This window comes from Rhinatrema bivittatum, chromosome 8 (genome assembly GCF_901001135.1).
Source record: "Rhinatrema bivittatum chromosome 8, aRhiBiv1.1, whole genome shotgun sequence".
Lineage (NCBI taxonomy): Eukaryota > Metazoa > Chordata > Amphibia > Gymnophiona > Rhinatrematidae > Rhinatrema > Rhinatrema bivittatum.
The window spans coordinates 20,079,096-20,102,965 of NC_042622.1; the positions used below are offsets into that span (position 1 = coordinate 20,079,096).

Sequence of the window (23,870 nt, forward strand, 5' to 3'; positions counted from 1 at the left end):
CTTGCTTGGGAAGGAGCCCCCGGACCCTACTCCGTTGTGTTCACCTCCTCCTGTCTTGCCTGGTCCCGAGCTCAGCAGAGGGGACCATCCGTTATCCTTGTCTTTCTGTTCCTGGTCAGGTTCCTCGACGTCGCCATAAGTATCTGGCAAGGACCGCGGTGCTCACAAAGAGAGATCTAAGAAGCAACGTCATCGATCATCTTCTGCTTCGAAACCAGACCGTGAGAAGGCATCGACCTCTGTGCCTACCCTGAAGTGGTCGAGTGCAGAGGAAACCATTCCCTCCGACCCTGCCTCCAAGTGGCCTCCACTGACATTGGTGGAGGGCTCGGTCCCCCTCATTACAGGGGACGTACCGATTACGCCAGCTCCTCCTCAGGCAGTTCTGTCCTCGCCGGCCTTTGAGGGAGGAATTAGAGAGGCGCATATGGTTGGTGGTTGGCTGGGCCCTGTAGGGCCTCGAGCCTCTGGTTTCCCGGATACCGCCTCCGCCACAAGAGCCTGCTCCACCGGTGCTTGCGCCTTTACTGGAGCAACTCGACATGCTGCTCAGTATGTTACTGATGCAGCCAGCTCTGGTGTCCCAAGCCCCTTCGCAGCCACTGGCCCCATACCGGTGAGCGACTCCTCCGAGGAGGAAGAGCCATCAGGATCGATGGCGGCCTGGAGAAACATGGTGCTACCTCACCTGCCAGCTCTCCTAGGGCCTTCGGGATCGGTTCCACCTCGCTGCCTTTGCCACTTCTCTGCCCTCCTGAACCAGGCCACGCACACCAATGGGCATTCAACACCCCTCCCGCCCCCTGCATCCCCGGAGGATAGTGTTGGGGAAGACGCTGGTGTCAATATCCTCCTCCGAGGAACTGGAAGATTTGCCTTCCAAACCCTCTCTTCCGGAGGAACGATGGCGATCTTCCCCCAAGGATCTTTCCTTTGTGGGGTTTAAGGTCATGGCTGAGTTGGTGCCTTTCCAATTGTTGACAGAGCAGGACTCCAGACACAAAATGCTTGAGATACTGCAATTCATCGATGCTCTGAAGGAGGTGGTGGCGATACCTGTTCATGACATTTTCAAGGAGCTGGTGACCCGCTTATGGGAGCATCCCATCTCGGTGCCGCCAGTTAACAGAAAGATGGATGTGGTGTACCTAGTCCAGCTGTCCATTGAGTTCGACCGCTGTCAACTCCCCCCACCAGTTGGTGGTGGTGGAATCAGCCCTGAAAAAGACTAAGAGGTTTCGTACCCATGCGAGCATAAAGCTCTCGATGCGTTGGGATGCCTAGTATTTCAGGGCACCATGCTTATTGCCCGCATAGCTTGCTACAAACTTTATATGGGACAATATTCCTGGAACTTATGGAAGTAGGCCCAGGAATTTAGTGAGCGTCTACCCCAGCAATTCCAAGAGGATTTCCAGTCTATTGTCCAGCAGGGCCTGGAGTGCGATAAGCACGAGGTCCGCTCAGCTTATGATGGCTTCTAGACAGTCATGAGATCCACTGCAGCGGGCATTGGAGCCCATCAGACAACATGGCTACAGGCCTTCGACTTGCGCCCTGAGGTCCAGGATCATCTGGCTGACTTACCAAGTACGGGGACAGGGCAGAGACCTTAGCAGCTGTTGCCAAGCATGTCTCCAGCTGTCCCATGTCTCCGCTCAACAGTTGCTCCAGCTGCTGGGCCATATGGTGGCGACAGTACATGTCATCCCGTTTGCTCCGCTACACATGCACCGGCGCAGTGGACACTGCGCTCTCAATGTTGTCAGGCTTGGCAGGACCTGCGTGCTTGCATTCTAGTCTCGACAAGATTGCAGCAGTCCCTCTTGTGGTGGACAATCCCCTCCAACCTGGAGCAGGGTTGTCCCTTCTGGAGTGCTCAGCCCCAGCCATGCTCACTACCAATGCTTCTCAGATGGGACGGGGAGCACATGTCCTGGGTTTCCGCCCCCAAGGGTGTTGGTCAGTTCAGGATCATAGCCCCAGATCAACCTCTTGGAACTGCGAGTGGTCCGCTGTGCCCTGCGGGTATTCCGAGAGCATCTTGTGAACAAGGTAATTCTGGTTCCCCACGAATGGTCCCTCAGTCAGGAGGTAGCTGCTGGGGAATCCCAGACATAGACATATTTGCCTCAGTGGAGAACAGAAATGTGCGCCGCTTCTGCTTCCTCGGCAAGAGGGGCAGGGGAACGATAGTGGACACCTTCTCGATCCACTGGGGCACGGGGTTGCTGTATGCTTACCTGCCCTTGCCGTTCATATCCACGACTCTCCAGACGTTGCAGCAGGACCAGGGCTCCATGATCCTCATCGCCCCCTGCTGGCCCCACCAGGTCTGGTCCCCGACCCTTCTTGAACTGGCCTCACACCCTCTGATCCGGTTGGAGACAGTTCTGGACCTAATCACCTAGGACCAGGACAGGCTTCACCACCCCAACCTGCAACCTGGGATTCCAACATAGTCCTCTCACAACTCATGACACCTCCATTTGAACCATTGCATTCTTGTGACCTAAAGTACCACTCCTGGAACGTGCTCTTCTTGGTTGCAGTTACATCAGCTCGCAGGATAGGTGAATTGCAAGCTCTGGTGTCGCACCCACCTTATACGAAGTTTTGTCACAACAAGATGGTCCTATGGACACAACCAAAGTTTCTTCCCAAGGTGGTTTCGGGGTTCCATCTCAACAGGTACTTTGTGTTGCCTTCTTTTTTTCCAAGGGCTCACGCTTACCATGGAGAGCGTGCTCTACACACATTGGATTGCAAGAGGGCGCTTGCCTGTTACTTGGAATGGACAGTGCCCCACCACGCCTCCACTCAGCTTTTTGTCTCCTTTGACAGAAATAGATTAGAAGTCACTTTCTTCAAGCAAACTCTATTCCACTGGTTAGCAGATTGCATTGCTTTCTGTTACGCACAGGCGGGGCTGCAGCTTGATGGCTACATCAAAGCCTACTCTGTCCGGGTCCTGTTGGTCACGGTGGCTCACTTGCGTGCAGTTCCTAGTCACGAGATTTGCAGAGCAGCGACTTGGAGTTCCCTCCACACTTTCGCCTCACATTATTGCCTGGACAAGGAAGACAGCAGGACAGTCATTTCGGACAATACGTCCTCCATAATCTATTCCAGCCATGAAAACCCAACTCTTCCTCTGTGGGCCCTATCCTTGGGTGCAGGCCTGCTGGAGTGGTAGCTACAGATCCAGTTGTTGTGCACATTGGCACCTGTTCTCTGCTGCACATGTTCAGAGAGGCTGGAGCTACTTAATCACCCTGCTTGTCCTTGGAGCACACCTGTTATAGGTACGCAACTCTGCTTTCTCTGATCTGTTTTAAATGTGGAGGAGTAGCCTAGTGGTTAGAGCAGTGAGGTTCGACCCAGGGAAACCACGGTTCAAATCCCGCTGCCGCTCCTTGTGACCTTGGGCAAGTCACTTTACCCTCCGTTGCCTCAGGTACAAAATTAGATTGTAAGCCCTGTGGGGATAGACTTTTCCTCTATCGTATCTCCCCTCAGCTGTACCTGAATGTAATCTGCTTTGATGTATACTTTGAAGTTCCGAAAAGCAGAATATAAAAATATAAATAAATAATAAAATAAATAAATGTGCTACTTGCTAACTTCATGGAGTGCCCCCTAATCCTTGTATTGTCCAAAAGAGTAAATAACCATTTCACATTTACCCGTTCAAGTCCTTTCATGATTTTGTAGACCGCTCTCATTTCATTTCATTTTCATTTATTAAAACTTAATATCCCACTTGATAAAACATGTTATCCAAGCAGAAATATAAAATACAGTCATATCCCTCCTCAGCCGTCTCTTCTCCAAACTGAACAGCCCTAACATCTTTAACCTTTCCTCAGGGGAACCGTTCCATCCCTTTTATCATGTTGGTTGCCCTTCTCTGTACTTTGTCCTGTGCAATTATCTCCTTTTTGAAATGTGGTGACCAGAACTGTACACAGTATTCGGGGTGCGGTCTCACCATTGAGCAATATAGAGGCATTATGACATACTCCATTTATTCGCCATTCCCTTCCTAATCATTCCTAACATTCTGTTTGCTTTCTTGACTGCCACAGCATACTGAGCCGACGATTTCAATCAATATAGTATCAACTATGACACCCAGAACTTTTTTCTGGGTGGTAGCTCCTAAAATGGAATCTAACATCGTATAACTATAGCATGGGTTATTTTTCCCTATATGCAGCACCTTGCACTTGTCCACATTAAATTTCATCTGCCACATGGACTTGTAGTCTTGTAGTCTTGCAAGGTCCTCCTGCAATTTATCACAATCCGCTTGTGATTTAACTACTCCGAATAATTTTGTGTCATCTGTAAATTTGATCACCTTTGTAGCTGCACCTTTCTTCTTTTCTGTTTTTCTCATTTTATCAGTTTCTTTTTAAAGGTTTAGTGCTAGAACCATGGATTTATTTATTGTTCCATTCCAGTCATTAATTCCATCAAGCCCAGTATCCTGTTTCCAACAGTGGCCAAGCCAGGTCACAAGTATCTGGCAGGATCTCAAGGGGTAGATAGATTTCAAGCTACTTATCCCAAGAATAAGCAGTGAATTTCTTCAACTCTACCTTAATAATTGTTAATGGACTTTTGTCCAGACCTTTTTTAAACGCAGCTATACTAATAGCTTTCACCACATCCTCGGCAACGAATTCCACAGCTTAATTATGTGTTGAGTAAAAAAATATATATTTTCTCTTATTAATTTAAAATGTATTACCTAGTAATTTAATTGTGTGTCCCCTGGTCTTTGTACTTTTTGAAAGAGTAAACAACTGATTCATGTTTACTCATTTCATTCATCTTTATTTTATAGACCTCTAACATATCTCCCCTCAGCCGTCTCTTCTCCAAACTGAAGAGTTCTAACCTCTTTAGCCTTTCCTCATAGGGGAATTGTTCCATCCCCTTTATCATCTTGGTCACCCTTCTGTGTACCTTTTCTAAATCTGCTAGATCTTTCTTGAGATTTGGTGACCAGAACTGAACGCAATACTCAAGATGAGGTTGCACCATGGAGCGATACAGAGGCATTATGATATTCTCTGTCTTATTCTCCATTCCTTTCCTAATAATCCCTAGCATTCTATTTGCTTTCTTGGCTGCTACTGCAGACTGAGCAGAAAATGTCAATGTATTTTCAATGATGACACCTAGAACCTTTTCCGGAGTGGTGACTCCTAATGTGGAACCTTGCATTTTTTAACTATAATTTGGATTATTCTTCCCTAAGTGCATCACTTTGCACTTGTCTACATTAAATTTTATTTGCCATTTGCTTGCCCAGTCTCCCAGGTTTGCAATGTCCTCTTGCAATTTCTTACAATCCTCTTGTAATTTGACAACCTTGAATAATTTTGTGTCATCGGCAAATTTGATCACTTTACTTGTTCCTATTTCCAGGTCATTTATAACTATATTACAGGTTCCTGGGGCACTCCTCCTTTCTCCACTGGGAAAATTTACAATTTAGCCCTACTCTCTGTTTTCTATCTTTTAACTAGTTACCAATCCACAGTAGGACACTGCCCCCTATCCCATGACTTTCTAATTCTAAGAAGTCTGTTATGAGGGACTTTGTCAAATGCTTTCTGGATATCCAGATCCACTATATCAACTGGCTCACCTTTATCCACATATTTATTTACACCCTCAAAAAATGTAGCAAATTTGTGAGGCAAGATTTCCCTTGGCTAAATCCATGTTGACTCTCTCGTATTAAACTATGCTTATCTATTTGTTCAGCAGTTTTGTTCTTTATGATAGTTTCTACCATTTTGCCTGGCAATAGTGATTATGATCACTATTGCCAGGCGGCCCCATCACCAAATCTCTCACCAAATCCTTTGCTCCACTAAGAATTAGATCTAAAATAACTTCATCTTTGGTCGGTTCTTAAACCAATTGCTCCATAAAGCTGTCATTTATTCCATCCAGGAACTTTCTCTCTAACATGTCCTGATGTTACATATACCCAGCCAATATTGGAGTAATTGAAATCTCCCATTATTATGGTACTACCAATTTGGTTAGCTTCCCTAATTTCTCTTAGCATTTCATGGTCTATTTCATCATTTTAGCCAGGTGGATGGTAGTATACTCCTACCGCTATACTCTTCCCTAACACACATGGGATTTCTATCCATAAATATTCTATTGTGCATTTAGTCTTGCAAAATCCTTATCCTGTTGGACTCTATGCATCCTGGTCATAAAGCGCCACCCCCCACCAAGTTGCTCCTCCCTATCATTGCGTTATAATTTGTACCCCAGTATGGGACTGTCCCATTGATTATCCTCCTTCCACTATGTCTCTGAAATGCCAATTAAGTCTGTTGTCTCATATGCTGCTATGCACTCTAATTCTCTCATCTTACTTCTTAGACTTCAGGCATTGGCATACAGTCATTTCAAAGTGTGTTTTTTGCTTGTATTGACAGCCTGTTTTTCAGTTGATAGGGATAATTTGGAATCTTTCAGCTCAGGTGATTCTTTACTTATAGGCACATAGACTACTTTTTCTTTTATTGGAACCACTCTGTTGGGATGTCCTAACTCTCTCTTGCTTCATTAGTATCCTTCGAAGATACCGCCCTCCGAATCATGCACTGCTGAGTGATTGTCTGCTTTCGCTTCTGTTCTGCTCTATCTCCTTTTTAAATGTTACTGCCAGCAGCCTGGTTCCACCCTGGTTAAGGAGGAGCCCGTCCCTTCTTAAGACTCCCCCTTCCCAAAAAGGTTCCTCAGTTCCTTACAAAACTCAGTCCTTCTTCCTTGCACCATCGTCTCATCCAAGTATTGAGACTCTGGAGCTCTGCCTGCCTATCTAGGTGATGCGTGAGGTCTGCCTCCTTCGCACCAGTCAGGCATGTCACCAGGCGATCCTTATGCCCAACAGCCACCCAGCTATCTACATTCCTAATAGTCGAATCACCAACTATGATGGTTGACCTAATCCTTCCCTCCTGGGCAGTAGCCGTTGGAGGCACATCTTTGGTGCGTAAGGACAATGCATCATCTGGAGAGCAGGTCCATAAGAACATAAGAAATTGCCATGCTGGGTCAGACCAAGGGTCCATCAAGCCCAGCATCCTGTTTCCAACAGAGGCCAAACCAGGCCACAAGAACCTGGCAATTACCCAAACACTAAAAAGATCCCATGCTACTGATGAAATTAAAAGCAGTGGCTATTCCCTAAGTAAACTTGATTAATAGCCGTTAATGGACTTCTCCTCCAAGAACTTATCCAAACCTTTTTTGAACCCAGCTACACTAACTGCACTAACCACATCCTCTGGCAACAAATTGCAGAGCTTAATTATGCTTTGAGTGAAAAATAATTTTCTCCAATTAGTCTTAAATGTGCTACTTGCTAACTTCATGGAATGCCCCCTAGTCCTTCTAATATTCAAAAGTGTAAATAACCGAGTCACATCTACTCGTTCAAGACCTCTCATGATCTTAAAGACCTCTTATCATATCCCCCCTCAGCCATCTCTTCTCCAAGCTGAACAGCCCCAACCTCTTCAGCCTTTCCTCATAGGGGAGCTGTTCCATTCCCCTTATCATTTTGGTCGCCCTTCTCTGTACCTTCTCCATCACAATTATATCTTTTTTTAGATGCGGCGACCAGAATTGTACACAGTATTCAAGGTGCGGCCTCACCATGGAGCGATACAGAGGCATTGTGACATTTTCCGTTTTATTAACCATTCCCTTGCTACAGGATCACTTCCTGCTGCACCAGGTTGATGCTCTCCAAGCATGAGACCTTCCTCCTCCAAGGCAACACCAGGGCTGCGAGACTGAAGTTGGGACTTGGCTACTTTGTCCCTGAAGGTCTCATCTATAAACCTCTCTGTCTGCCTCAGCTCCTCCAGGTCTGCCTCTCTAGCCTCCAGAGATTGTACTCATTCTCTGAGAGCCAAGAGCTCTTTGCATCGAGTGCACACATGCAGCCTTTCACTGGCGGGTAATGTAAATCAGTTATTTTCGCTCTCAGATAATAGAAGGACCAGGGGGCACTCTATGAAGTTAGCAAGTAGCTCATTTAAAACAAATCAAAGAAAATTATTTTTCACTCAGTGTATAGTTAAGCTCTGTAATTCATTGCCAGAGGATGTGGTTACAGCAGTTAGTGTAACTGGGTTTAAAAAAGGTCTGGATAACTTCCTAGAGGAAAAATCCTAAACTGCTATTACGGTAATTAATGAGCTATAGTAGCTTGTGATTTATCTATTGTTTAGGTACATGCCAGGTACTTGTGACTTGGCTTGGCCATTTTGGAAATAGGATACTGGGCTTGATGGACCCTTGGTCTGACCCAGTATGACATATCTTATGTTCTTAATCATGCATGTGACATTCAGTGCAGATGACTGGAAGGTCCCCCTCTTGCTGCTGGATTGCTGCTTTCATCTTACTTTTATTGAGTTCTTAGTTAAGTCTAGGTTGCTAAGGGGAGTAGTAATGTTTAAATAAGCGTCCTTTAAATTTATTGGTATATTCACTGTTAATTTGGTAGTAACCTGCCACAGGATCATTAAACTCAGGAGGAGGCCAAGGGCAATCCTGTGTTTTTAGCTAAAAGGCAGATTTTTATTTTTTTTTTTGTGAAAGTGTCTCCTGTCTATAAATCAAAGGATGAACTGAGGGTGGGTGGGAGGGCTAGCAGTGTTTTTTTGTTTGTTTTTTTTAAACAAACACACGCTAAAGAATGTACCTCAATAGTTTACTTCTCCCCAAAACTTCTTAAGTTCTAAAATTTCCCAAAGCAATACTTAACAGTCCTCTTCCGCCATCAGCAAGATGATCCTCTCCCCTCAGTGCGCTGACTGGATATAGTACTTGGTTTCAAAATTCTGCAAGCAAACTACTTTGTAAGCTTTTGCCCTTTTTTTCCACTTGCTTTTTCCCCCTTCTCTAAATCTGGCCTTTAATTTTAAGCATGCAAAGGTCAAATTTTAAAAGCCCTTTTTGCGCCAGAGCCTGCACGCGCTGCGCAGATTTTAATAAGCTTGCGAGTACGTGCATATCTCCCAGTATGCACTCAAATCAAAAAGTTTTTTTAAAAAGGGGGTGGGGTGTGGGTGTGGCCTGGGCAGAGCATGGGTGGGACATAGGCATTCTGGGAAGTTGCCTTGAAATGTGTGCGTAAGTACGTACATGCACGAGCGCACACCAGGGCCCCCTTCCATGTAACTTTACTTCTGCTATGGATGTGTAAGTTTTAAAGTTTAAAAAAAAAAAGTAGGCAAGTCAGTGAGTTTTTAAGGGTCCAGGATAAAAGATGGAGGCTAAATAACAGGGGGGGGGGGGGTTAGGAAGTCTGATCCATTAACTGGGCAAATTGGGGGGAAAAGGACTATTGCATCTGTCATATTTTAAAATCCTCCCACTTACACGGTAGAGCTGGCATTTGCACGCACATGAGCACATCCATATAAAATTGTGCACACATGTACGCGCCCACAGCTGATTTTATACCATGTGCGCATATATGCACATTTGGTATAAAATGTTCATGGCCATTTGCACGAACAGGCATATGCGCATACATGTGTGCCTGCATGGCTGTTTAAAAGTTACAGTCACATTGTGTGCCAAGTATTTAGTTTGTCTTGATTAATTATCCATCTTACATAAAACCAAAGCAATGAAAGGAAAGTTTTAGGAGACATGAAAATAATGGCTAACTGGTCTAGGTGATTTTCCAGATACAGTATGGATAGGGCATGTTTGGTGTACAAATACATTTTCTCATTTTTTAAATTTTTCAATCCACCTGGTGGTGATTTGCCCTTTAGGATCTTTTTCATTGCACAGTACAAGACTTCCTTGGATTAAATATTGCTGCAAGGTCACAAAGTTTTTTTTAGAAGTTATTCTTTTAGTAATTTGTGTATAGGCAGTGTAGGGTTTTTTCCATGCCTAACTGCTGTGCTGACTTTGGTCTTGAAGCTTTGAGCAAACAGCCAAGTGTATTACTTAAGCATAAATTGGCAGTGTGTGGAAGCTGGAAATAAATCACATTCTTGCTAACCATTTTGAGCCAGTAAGCACTTTATAACGTTGAAAAATTGCTTTAGACTATAGCAGCATAAAAGCAGCAACATGTCTACTGTTTCATCTAATAGAATAGTGGGAATTCAGACGATTTACAAACAGATCAGAAAACATGATGCCATTCTACAAATACATGGTGTGCCCACATCTTGAATACTGTGTGTACTTCGAGACACCGCATTGTAGAAATGATATAGTACATCTAAAAAAAAAAAAAACATGTACAGAGAAGGGTCACAAAGATGGTCAGGGATGTGAAATGTTTTCCATGAGACAGGAAACTAAAATAAAAACTCTTCAGCCTGGAAGATGTGCTAGAGGTATATGCAATCTTGAAAAGTGTTGGGAAAGCAAGTAATAACACAGGAGCTAGGAAGCACTTCTTAGCAGGGTTGAAAGTAAAGTAAAAACTTCTTCACATGGTACAGAGTAAAGCCATTGAACACAATAACCCAGAATGTGGCTGGTAGTTGTATAACTGTTCATAAAAGGATTAGACAAATGTATGGAAGATAGAAAATGTCACAGATTATGGTATTACTTCGAGTTCAGTGCAAGATGATGAGATGCTCTTAAGGGTCTTGACAGCAGATGGACATCTCTAAAAGTCACCCACTGATTGCCGCCGTTGGGCTCCATGCATATTTGGTCGCAACCAGTTCAACAACTGATATGTTCTTGTGTTCTTTGATGCCCTCATAGGTTCGTCAGGCTGCCTTCCAGTCTCTGGGTCCTTTTATTTCTACCTTTGCAAATCCATCCAGTGCTGGACTTTATATCAGAGAAGATGGAACCCTAAGCATCCGGCCACCTGCAGAGGATTTACATTTTTCCTCCTGCTCTCTGAACCCTACAAACCTGCTTTCTGCCAGGTAAATCCAGCTGAGTAAAATGAGCAGACGGTATCACTGGCTTTTGTTTCTACAGGGACTATGGAATTGAAACAAAAATGCAACTATTTGTGATCTGGTCTCCTCTCCCTTCTGAAAGAAACCAGGGATGTTGGAAGATTTTGTATTGCTATAGGAATACAGGAGTCTGACCTGAGAACAAGATGGGTCGTGAAAGAAAGTGTTTCTAACATAACCGTCTCTGCAAACTATTGATTTGTGTAAAAGGCAATACTGACATATACACAGTAATCAATATACCATTATAGGGGAGACCTGTATGGTGCAGCTGATGCTACCATAAACTTGCTGGGCAGACTGGATGGACCATTTGGTTCTTTTCTGCCATCATTTCTGTAGTAAAAGTAGTAAATTGAAGCCAAATTGCCACTTTTTGTAAGTTAGAAACTTTTATTTGGATTTATTACCTCCCTTTTTGAATAAGAAATTAGCCATGGTGGGGTACAACAACTTAAATACATTAGCTTAGATAAATTTAGGTTAGCAGCGTAACAAAGGTCTATATAGGACTCCCTATTAAATAAGGTGTAGTAGCATAACAAAGGACCAACTCTAAAATAGGTAGGCAATAAGAGTAATTTTATAACTGCACCATTGGATCAAGTCAGTGCATATCTTTTTACATGCAAATTTTACTTCAGATTTTTAATGCATAAGTTTGCTTTGAAAATTTGCATGCCATTCAACTGTTCGGATGTAACTTGTGTGAGCAAACTTACATACTTTTTAAAATAAAAAAGGATGTGCGTAAGTTCCCACTCTTCCTCCAGCGCGTTTCTCCTCCACTTAAAAGGATGATGAGTAAGATGAACTGAACCAAATCACTGTGAACCTAGAAGATGTAGTAGGCCAGATTGACAAACTAAGGAGTAGCAAATCACCTGGATCGGATGGTATGCACCCTAGGGTTCTGAAGGAAATCTGTTAGTTAAAATTTCTATCCTATCATTAAAATCATCCATTGTACTTCAATACTGGAGGGTGGCCAATGTAACCCCAATATTTAAAAAGGGCTCCAGGGGTGATCCGGGAAACTATAGACCAGTGAGCCTGACTTCAGTGCCAGGAAAAATAGTGAAAACTATTCTAAAGATCAAAATCACAGAGCGTATAGAAAGACATGGTTTAATGGGACACAGTCAACATGGATTTACCCAAGTCATGTCTTGCTCAGAAATCTTCATTTTTTTTTCTTGAAGGGGTTAATAAACATGGATAAAGGTGAACCGGTAGATGTAGTGTATTTGGATTTTCAGAAGGCGTTTGACAAAGTCCTTCATATGAGGCTTCTAAGAAAACTAAAAAGTCATGGGATAGGAGGCGATGTCCTTTCGTGGATTACAAACTGATTAAAAGACAGGAAAAAGAGAGTAGGATTAAATGGTCAATTTTCTCAGTGCCTCAGGAATCTGTACTGGGACCCATGCTTTTCAATATATTTATAAATGATCTGGAAAGGAATACGACGAGTGAGGTTATCAAATCTGCAGATGATACAAAATTTATTCAGAGTGGTTAAATCACAAGTGGATTGTGATATATTGCAGGAGGATCTTGTGAGACTGGAAGATTGGGCATCGAAATGGCAGGTGAAATTTAATGTGGACAAGTATAAGGTGATGCATATAGGGAAAAATAACCCTTGCTGTAGTTACACGATGTTAGGTACCATATTTGGAGCTACCACCCAGGAAAGAGATCTAGGTGACATAGTGGATAACACATTGAAATCGTCGGCTCAGTGTGCTGCAGCAGTCAAAAAAGCAAACAATGTTAGGAATTATTAGGATGGGAATGGTGAATAAAATGGAAAATGTCATAATGCCTCTGAATCGCTCCATGGTGAGACTGCACCTTGAATACTGTGTACAATTCTGGTCGCCGCATCTCAAAAAAGATTGAGTTGCACTGGAGAAGGTACAGAGAAGGGCAACCAAAATGATAAAGGGGATGGAACAGTTCCCCTATGAGGAAAGACTAAAGAGGTTAGGACTTTTCAGCTTGGAGAAGAGACGGCTGAGAGGGGGATATGATAGAGGTGTTTAAAATCATGAGAGGTCTAGAACGGGTAGATGTGAAGCGGTTAATTTCTCTTTTGGATAATTGGACTAGGGACTACTCCATGAAGTTGCACATTTAAAACTAATTCCCTTTATGTACCTGGATCAGCCCAGACGGCTGGGTTTTGCCCCCCCCCCCCTCAGCAGATAGAGACATGTTTTAAAAACAAAACTCCGCCTTATATAGAAGAGTGCCACCTACAGTCTGGCAGTATTTCTTTGTCTCTAGCAGATGGTGGGGTTGCTGATTAGTTGTGAGATTTTTGTCTATGTGGAATTAAAAGTTTGGTTCTTTAAAAAAAAAAAGCAGCATAGTGTTTCTTGTGGTCCGCCTCCCAGAGGGTTGGCAGGCTGTGAGAGGGCCATCCCCTGCTGGTTAGAGGCAGCTGCCAACGAGGGTTGAGGAACCTATTTATCATTTCGGGGCAGCGTGGGTGCGATACCGGGGAGCCCGGCTTACTCCACCCAAAAAGATCAGCACCCTGGACCATGGTAGGCAATTTTCGCTTTAAAAAAAAAAAATTTAGATTTTTTTCTTTGCTTTCAATTTGTTCGGGCTGTCTCTCCCTCTCTCGCTCTCATGGCGTTTTTAGGCCTCAAGGGGCTTAAATTTAACTTTTCTCTGGATTTTTTCTTTCTTCCTGCCTCCCCCGATGCCGCCGTCGGCCGCATGTCGTGCGCGCGGCTCTCCCGGGAGAACTTGTGCTCTCAATGTTTACCGGGGGAGAGGGATCCTTCGGTGCAGGGGCAGCGAAAAAAGTACAAAAAAGCAGGTTACTGCGAGTCCCCTCGATGGCTGCAGGGGCTGCACAGGATCCCTTTCCATTAAGCGCAGGAACAGAGGCCATTTTGCACTCGTTCCGCTCTTCTACCCTGGCTGCCATGGGGGAGGGGTGTTTTCCTCCTCAACTCTCTCCTCAACCACGCTCCCCGGAGGACAGGGAATCACGGCAGTCTGTCTCTCCTGACCCGGAAGTTAGTCCTGAGGGGACTTCAGATAAGCTGGAATAAGAGGTGCCAATTCGTCCTTACGAAAGAGATGGACCACCTTAGGGTCATCCCCCTCCGCCTGTGGTGGGTCTGGATCTGGGTCATCCGCTCCCTGCGGGATCTGGGGTTGGGAATCTGGATCCCCAAGAACTGAGTCTAGTTCAGAAGAATCCGTATCCCCCTGCTGACCCCCTAGTGCGGTGGGGACGCTTAGGCTTGACAGGCCCCGCACCCTTATGAGACTTTGTGCGCTTGGATGCCCAGGCCTTATTCCCTGGGGAGTCAAGCTTTCCCCCTTCAAGCAGCTTGCCTGCTTTCTTTGCCTTAAAGGCTTTATGGAAGAAAACAATGAAGGACTCACGTGTGATACCAGGATGGGGGCGGAGTCAGCCCCGGAAGAGGAGGAGTCAGGGTATCACCGGGGCCGACTCCCCGAAGAAGCCGCGGATGACGAAAAGATAAGTGCCTTTTCGCGTCAGAGTTCGCACCCAATAGCTACACCTTCTATGGTGGCGCTATTGGGTGCGAAACTGGCAGCGATGGCACCGCCGCGGTGCGATCGCTGCCGGCTAGCGCAGGACCGCCCCCCTGGTCGACCCCACCCCCGCCCCTCATTGCCTAAAGTATCGCAGGCCTGCGATACTTTAGAAAATGAGGCCCTTTGTTTGTAACCTCAGGTTTGCTGGAAGTGTGTTCAATTTTTAAAAGACAGGGTTTCCTTCCATACAATCCCATCCTTTTTTGCCAAAGATGGTACTTTCCTTTCGTCTCAGTCAGTCGGTGGAATTTGTCTGTGTTTAAGCGTTTGCAGTTGGAGGCTACTGATTGGTCTCGGGAATTACATGTGCTTGATGTGTGTAGGGTGTTGCTCCGATATTTGGAGGTTACAAATGTGTTTCATAGATCGGACCATCTCTTTGTTCTTTTTTTTTTTTTTATTTAATCTTTATTAATTTTCCAACAAACATATCAAGATAATCCTCTTGACAATGAATCATATGCTTACATAACATAACTTATCATGAAAAAAATAAAGAAATTACTGCATTTTGTAAGCATTTCAAGTCCACAATATTAGATCCAAGTGGTCTTCTCATAACAAACTCATAAGATAGCCTTAAAACATTTAACATCGGCAGGAGCTTACTACATTAATAAGGTAAGACTAACTCAGACATTATCAAGGCTAGGAGCTAAATCATGGGTGCTCATACACTCCGACTTCCTGAATTATCACACAAAAACGGAGTTAATTGAGATGGTACAGAAAAGAGGAATGACTTATCTTTAAACTTAATTAAACATTTGCAAGGAAATCTCAATGTAAAAGTTTCTCCCATCTGTAATACCTGAGGCCGCAACAATAAGAACTGCTTCCTCCTTTTCAGCGTATATTTAGACGCATCGGGAAACATCCTAACTTGTAAACACATACATTTTTCAAAACGGTATTTAAAAAATAACTTCAAAATCCATTCCTTGTCCATTTCCAAGGCAAAATTTACTATTAGTGTAGCTGGCTCAGCTAGAGTCTGATCAGATGTTTCCAAAAAGTCTGTTAAATTGAGATCTGCAACTCCATTTTCTTTTTCTTTTCCTTCTGGTTTCTTCATAAGACTTGGTAGCTCACTAGTAGCCTTCTTTAAGACTCCTCTCACAGGAACATAAAATGCTCGTGTTATTGGTGGAATTTGATCTGGGGGTACTTTTAAGGCTTCTTGTATATATTTATTGAACATTTCTCTTGGTGTTATATGAGAAACTCTTGGAAAATTAATTATCCGGAGATTCTTATTTTTTAACAAGTTCTCCATATTCTCAATTTTATCTAACAAAACCAGATTATCCTTAATCATATGTTCTTGTTTAATTTTCACAGATTCAAGTAGCTCTTTCTTCTCATTTTCAGAACTGTTAATGACTTTCATCGTATTTTCTAGAGATTTTATTCGAATTTCATGTTCATCAATCTTAATTCTGAATGGCTCAGTCTGTTTTATCATCAGATTCCCTAGCTCGACCATAGTTTCCCACAGTGATTCTAAAGTTATTAATCCCGGTCTTTGTAGGTTATAAGGAGAAATTTTTAAACTTAACTGCAGGGGAGTAGATGTGCTCCCCGGTTGATTCAGCTCCAATCCGCCTCTGTCTGGGCTGCCAAGGTCAGCTTCAAGCCCACGGGCTGCTTTTCCTCGCCGCTCTCTCCCGGTGGTAAACTCCCTGACCGACTCACACCGCCTGCACTTTTGGCTTGCGGCACTTCCGGGTTCCCATCCGTCGCTGGGTTCCTTGGCGCTTGCCTTAGCATCGGGGACAAAGTTGTCTCTGAGTCCGGCAGGGAACTCAACTCCTCTCCTTCTGTTCCCTGCACTAGCGACTCAACTCCCGATGATGCAGCTCCTCGAAGAACATGGGCATCCATCGGACCAGTTCTTGGGGTCCCGAGAGTAGCTTCAGGGAGAGCTTTTTCCCGAGCTTGCCTTTTCCTGGTCGAATGGGGCATTACAAACGAAAATTGTCCAAAAGAAATCCAAAAGTAAGAGCTCCACGCTCACGATGTTAATACCCCGTCGCCATCTTGGGACCATCTCTTTGTTCTATTTAGTAGTCGCAACTAGTGCGAAATGACTTCTAAAGTTTATATTGCTCAGTGCATTAAGGAGATGATACTGCCTGCTTAATTTGCAAAGCTCTGGTGGTTTCCAAGAGTCTTAAGGCTCATTACATTGGAGGTTAAGCAGCTTTGTAAGCGGAGTGTCAGTTGATGTCACCACAAAATTATTTTAAGAGTGGCAACATGGTTGGCTTTTATAAGTATTACCAACTAGACATCCTCGCCTCTAATGCCGCAGTCTTTGTGGCGAGAAACATGACAGCAGAAAAAGACGGTATGGCCCATCCAGTCTGCCCATCTAACCAATTAATTCAGCTTTATAATTCTCATCACTTCCTTAGAGATCCCCTGTATTTATACCATGCTTTCTTGAATTCAGATACTATTTTTGTCTCTAGCACTTCTACTGGGAGGCTGTTCCACACATCCACCACCCAGTCTGTAAAGAAATATTTCCTAAGATTACTCCTGAGTCTATCCCCTTTCACCCTCATTTCATGAGCCTCCTTTCCATTGAAAAAGGCTCACCTCCTGTGCATGGAAACTTTTGAGACATTTGAATGTCTGTATTATATTTCCCCTATCTAGCCTTTGCTTTAGAGCATGCATGTTTAGATCTTTGTCTATCCTCATATGGTTTAGAAGGAAGATCACTGACCACCCTCTGGAGCGACTCCATCCTGTTTCTACCTTTTGAAGGTGCGGTCTCCAGAATTGTACACAGTTTTCCAAGTGAGGTCACACCAGGGACCTATACAGGGGCAGTATCACCTCCCCTTTTCTGCTGATCATTCCTCTCCCTATGCAGCCAAGCATCTTTCTGGCTTTTATCGGCGCTTTATCCATCTGTTTGGCCACCTTAAGATCATCAGATATAATCACCCCCAGATCCTGCTCTTATTTTATGCTTAGAAGAATTTCAACTCCAATACTGAACCTTTCCCTTGGGTTTTTGCACCCTAAATGTATTACTCTGCATTTTTTAGCATTAAATCTTAGCTGCTAGACCTTAAACCATTCCTTGAGCTTCATTAGATCCCTCCTCATGTTTTCCACTCCTTCCTGGCTGTCCACCCTGTTAAAGATTTTGGTATCATTGGCAAAAAGACAAATGTTTCCCCGACATCTCTTCTGTTATGTTGCTCACAAAAATGTTGAAAAGAACGGGTCCAAGGACTGATCCCTGAGGCACATTGCTAACATCCCCCTCCATGAAGAAAACTCAATTTACCACTTCCTTTAGTCACCTCAGCCAGTTTGTAACCCAGTCAGTCATTCTAGGATCCATAGCGAGGGCGCACAATTGTTGTGAGCTGCTCTTTCAGACTCCCCCCTCAATTTAGAGTGGCTTGGAGACAATCCCGTTCATGTGTACTGGTCTGGTAGATAGGGAAGCAAAACTTTGGTTCTTACCTACTATTTATTTTCCTTTTTGCCTACCTGGTAGGACACCCAGGCCAGTCCAGAGTCCCACCCTTTGTGTTGGAAGACTGCTGTACTGTATTCCTACTTTATTATGACGAGTAATGTATATATGTTTTATCTTAAAATGTTTTTCATACTCTTGTAAGAGAAAGAGGTGTTTGGAATTCCCCTGCTCGTACGAGGGGGGTTGGTATAGCTTTGTTACAGGTATACTGGCAGGCTGCTGCTGGCCCAGTAACTTAAGTACCAACAGAACAGTAAAGCTTTTCTTCTTTCGCCATCTGCTGGTAGGGGAGAAAAACCCATTTGTGTGGACTGGTTTGGTTGGATTAAAGGAAAGAAAATTAGCAGGTAAAAAACAAATGTTTCCCTTCACTTGCATAGTGCCTTCTATTTAAATAAGATGCAGTATGCGTGATAGTCACATCACTTGAGAAATGTTATGTGCAGGCGTGCATACGATGCTTGGTAGTACATCCTAAAGGGAGAAGAGATGCATTGCTTCAAAGTACTCGCCATAATTTAGTCTTGTGAATAGGTTCAAATTGTTTTATCAGTATATTAGGTAAAATAAACTATTCTAGTCTGTTATGTTCATTGGTTTTTTTTTTTTATCCCACTTTGCTGCTAATTTATTTCCAGGTCAGGAAAACCCACAGAAATGGAACTAGGTCAGCCATGGAAAGTAATGTCATCAGAAACCAATAATCTGATAAGAAGTGGAAATTCAAGCCATGATGGTGTGCATACAGTGTGCTCTGCTAGCATTACAGATGGACAGAGCCATTTGAGTCCAAGTGTCTGTACAGTTTCAGCCGTGCTGAAGGACCCTGGGGAATGTCCAGGTGGCGGTCGCTGTGAGGGATTACGCTCTGAAGCACAGGCAGGGAATGTAGAGGATGTGTTTAACTCTTTCCTGTTCTGGCGCTCCCCTCTCCCTGATATCAGCCAGGATCTGGAGTTGCTGCAGTCAAAATGCCGGGAGGATGAAGATAGCAACACAGACCAGAGATTCATGGCTGTGTGCAACAGCTACACTGCCAGCAGTGAGATTAAAAAGGTGCTGGAGAGTTTGCAGGAGCACATAGATGATCCAGATGTGGAAGGTAACTGAGACAAATGAATTTTCTTTCAGATAAATTCCCATCACAAGTTTTGAGTCGCCAGCTATAGTATTTACCTCACTCTGCTTTCCAATTTCAATTGTATTTGTTGGTGAGATAATTATGATGTATTCCACACTAAACTTTATTTGGAACATCGTGGAATATAAGAACATATAAATTAAATATTTAAATTAGAATATTACATATTTGATATTCCTAAATCACATAATTGACCGATGCCTGCTTAACAATAATAATGCTTTGAATAATAGATTTGGTGTTTACTGAATAAGCCTTAGGTTAGGAAACACTGCCGCTGAGACAAAATGCTTTGTCTATGAAATTAATAGGGTCTCTGTAGGGATTAAACAATTCAAGGACCAGTTTTCAAAGGGTTTAGGATCCTAACTTCCGGAGTTAGACTTCTAAATTGGCCCTTTTGAGAATTTTCTAGCACAGATTTCCTAAATTTAGGCTCCTAAAAAGTGGGTGACTCCAGAGGTGGAGTTAGGGGGGGAAACAAAGTTAGGAGCTTAGCACTGATTTTCAGAACTGGGCATCTAATTTAAGTTTTTAAATCTAGGCAAATGAATAACAGCCCTAAATTTATGATAGCTATTCATTTGCCTATATTTAGAATCCTAAAATTTATTTATTTATTTATTTATTTATTGTTTTTTTTTATACCGATCTTCCTACATTAGATGCAAATCAAACCGGTTTACAAAGAACAAAAACTTGCCTGTCGGCATTACATGGAACAATGAACATTTAAGCAACTTTAAGTAACAGTCAAAGAGAAGAAAAACTAAGTATACAATTTAAGTGAATTTTCGGCTGAAAATAAGTACCAAATTTAGGATCCTATCTTTAGGATTTATCAGGCCCTTATTCTCTTGTAAATATAAGAATAACAATTCAAAACATCATTCCTTGCGCAATCATTTAGTTCAGATGACAGGTGAAAAGTGAATGGAAACAACCTTTGATGTAGATGATATGCTTTGCAGAGGCCAAATTATTTACTCCAAAACTGCTGTTTTCTTTCATCTTTTCCACTTGTGAGAATGTCAGCCCAAGATTGAGAGACAGCTCAGAATGCGTGAGGCATTCTTGCTTGTAACACTGCAGCACAGAGCACTAACAGCACAACTTTGCTGCTCTTGTGACACACCATCTTCTCTTCTTACATGTTACCTACAGCTCAGATACAAGTCCTGACTGCTGCACTTCGGGCTGCCCACTTGGACTCCATGAGTGAAGAAAAGGCAAAAATCAATGAGGAGTGCAGTGACACCTGTCAGCAAGAAATATCCCATCCTGAGAGCAGCGCTGACCATGATAATAAGGACACCTCAACTTCCCTACTTACACACAAGGAACAGACGCTAATACCTAGCACCATCTCGTTGCAGAGCATAGTGCGTGCATATTTAGTAATCTCTATTGAACATAACTGATTTGTTGTTAATAGTATCCAGTGAAAATCATTTGCATACATAGAATAGCAGATAAGAGCCATAAATTATACAGAGAAATATATTATTTAATGCCAGTTCTGTTGCACTGGAAGGATTTTAGGGGTAAGCCAAATTATGCTTTGAGACATTTAGAACATTATTTAATAATGTTATACATTTTAAAATTCAACATCTTCAGCAAAGTGCTTGGAAAGTAATTTTATTTTTCCATCTCTGACACAATCTTCTTCTTACTAGACTGCAGACCGGAGATGCACAATTCACTTTGTGCTTGTCGCTGAGACTGTGACTATAACTTACTGCCTTTAATAGACCCAGCTTTTGCAAGGACAGAGCCATCTGAGCTGGCTCCTGAGCCTTATATCTTATTGTAGCAGTCTGCAAGATAGACTGCTAATGATTATCTCTGCCAAATACTATCTTAAGGAGACTAATTTTATAACTCTGCATGTTCAGGTAAAGTCTGTGTTTCCCTGTACGTACCCGGATCAGTCCAGACTCCTAGGTTTATTCATCCGTGCCAGCAGGTGGAGACAGAGAGAGTAAAACTGACACTGCTTTATATACACTGGTGCCACCTGCAGTTCCTCAGTATTTCTCTGTCTCCAGCAGTTGGTGATTGATGCATAAACCTGCAGTTGTTCCAGTATTTTTTGGTCTTATTTTTTATTTTTGCTTTGAGCCTTCCTCCCAGGGATTGGGGTTTCTCGTGAGGGACCCCTACCCTGTTTGGTCGAGGTGGACGGGCTGGAGGTCAGTGATCCTTTTGTACGCCCGCTCCACAGGTGCTTGTTCGCTGAGACTGTGACTATAACTATGACTATAACCAAATGTGAGGTGCACATCTGGTGATCCAGATCCCTCCCTTTCACGTGTTGGATCCTTATTTTTTTCCTCACTTTCCTCTCCTATTTTAGTTCACTTGCTGAATTGAGCTGGACAGCTCTTTTCAGTATTAGGAGCAGGAACTTGCAGTGAGGCTGCTTTTAGAGCAGTAAAGATGGGGGGAAAAAAAAAAAGGCAGAAGCACAGGAGCAGGTAGGAACAGTGGATTAGGTCGGCTCTCACCCCCCCGCACACAGTTTCGGAGGTTTTTTTCCTTCGGTTTTTGTAGTTTTTCTATTTTTTACTTTTGCTGCTTGATCGGGCCGCCGGCGAATTGATGGTGAGGGGGTGGCCTGCTGCGTGTGTGGATCGACTCCTGCGCGGCTGAATCGCCGCGGTCTGTACTCAGCCTGCGTTTTGGGAGGGGAGGGTCCCTCGGAGCTCCCAGTGCCTGCCAAACAGGAAGGTTGCGTCCTTTCCTCCTCCTGCGGCTCTGTGCAGTTCAGTCCGCATGCAGCTACCCGGCGTGGGAACAGCGGCCATTTTGGATCCCCTGGCAGTCGGGCCCGCGCTTTTGGGGGTCCAAGGGGGATTTTCCTCCGGTCCTTTCCCTGGTTTACCCAGGTCCTATTGGGGGACTCATCTGGCTGCCTGGGGCGCTCTTTTTCTGCGAATGTGGACCTCGTATGGCCCCTGCTCTGTTCTCGCTGGAATTTGTGCTTCTTATGCACAAAGCTTTTTTGGCACAACATGAGGGCTTTGTGCCCGGTGGGAGTGGCCAAAACTCCCCTTCTTTACTCCCGGAGGCCGGTTTAACTTCTGGTAGGTCGCTGCTAGAATCTGGCTCAGGGCAGGCAGGGGGGAATTGCAAGAAGGTACTGCGACCGCCAGAGTACTGTGCTTGCCTGCTACGGCGCCACAGGGAAATGCCTCCGGCTTAGGGGCACCGCTTTCCGGTAATCGGGCAGCAGACCCAGATGCAGTGGACACCAGCCAAAGTGATGATCTTGATCCCGGGCCTGCGGCGGAGGGGGATGACCCCCAAGATCCTACAGTTCTGCAGGGAGGAACTGGCACCTCTCATTCCCCAAGTTCTGGAGGAGCTGGGACTACAGCCTCCACCTGAGGACCCTCGCAAGGACGTTGCGGATCCAGTTTTGGAGGGCACACGGCACCCCCCCCCCCATCCCCCCCGGGTTCCCATATCATGAGTCCATTAAAAAGTTGGTGGATCAGGAGTGGGATAACCCGGCCGCGGGATTGAAAGTCTGTAGGGCCTTGGCCAAGCTTTATACCTTGCCGGAGCAGGCCCTGGAATTGTTTCGCTCCCTAAGGTGGACACTGCGGTATCCACCGTCACAAAGAAAACGACCATTCCGGTTGCGGGAGCAACAGCTTTGAAGGATGTTCAGGATCGCAAGCTGGAGATGCAACTCAAGAGGATTTTTGAGGTCTCGGCTTTGAGTCTCTGCGTGGCTATTTGTTCCAGCCTCATGCAGCGGGAATGCTTACGCTGGGTGCAGCGTAAGCATTAGGAGGATCCGACACTCGGGGGGTTCGCAAGTTGCTCAGGCAGATCGGTTGGAAGCGGCCATTGCATTTGTGGCGGATGCCTTGTTTGATGTGGTGTGGACATCTTCCCGCATTATGGGGGCTGCGGTTTCTGCAAGGCGCCTCCTGTGGCTTTGTAACTGGTCCACAGACGTTTCATCTAAGGCCCAGCTGGCGTCTTTACCATTCAAAGGTTGGCTCTTATTTGGCGAGGAGTTGGATTAGATCGTGAAGCAATTAGGAGACTCTAAGGTGCTTTGATTACCGGAGGACAAGCCACGGGGCAGATGGAGTTTTCCCCCATGGCCGCATTTTTGGGACACTGAGGTTTCGGCAATCGCGCAGCGCATCAGAAACACAGATGTATTTTTCGTCTCAAGGTCAGTCCTGGGGGCAGCCCTTTCGAGGAGGATGTCTGCCCTTCAGTGCCCCCACTAATACCGGCTCCTCCGGTCCCAAATCGACACAATGAAGGGAGGCCGGCCCACTCCGCCGTTCCTTTTATTGAAGGTCAGCTGGCTTGGTTTTACGAGGAGTGGGCCAAAATCACCCAGGATCAGTGGGTACTCAGTGTGATAAGGGACGGTTACGCTTTAGAATTTGCTCGGCCCGTCCACGACCTGTGCCGAATCTCCCCCTGCGGCTCGCTACAGAAGCGCAGGGTGGTGCAGGAGACTTTGCACAGGTTGCAGCACTTGGGGGCCGTGGTTCCGGTGCCTCCGGACGAACTTCAAAGGGGTCAGTATTCAATTTACTTTGTGGTCCCGAAGAAGGAGAGAGCCTTTCACCCCATTCTCGATTTGAAG

General features: G+C 44.6%; 1 protein-coding gene across 3 annotated transcripts in view; it reads left to right on the forward strand.

The window, feature by feature from the left end:
• LOC115097178 (serine/threonine-protein phosphatase 4 regulatory subunit 1-like) overlaps positions 1-23,870 on the forward strand; it is a 173,584-nt gene that overhangs the window by 85,740 nt on the left and 63,974 nt on the right. For all 3 annotated transcript variants that reach the window (XM_029612754.1, XM_029612752.1, XM_029612753.1), the window contains exons 10-12: positions 10,804-10,973; positions 18,744-19,207; positions 20,411-20,628. In XM_029612754.1, the coding sequence (XP_029468614.1) occupies positions 10,804-10,973; positions 18,744-19,207; positions 20,411-20,628 (852 nt within the window). The remainder of the gene's footprint in view (positions 1-10,803; positions 10,974-18,743; positions 19,208-20,410; positions 20,629-23,870) is intronic.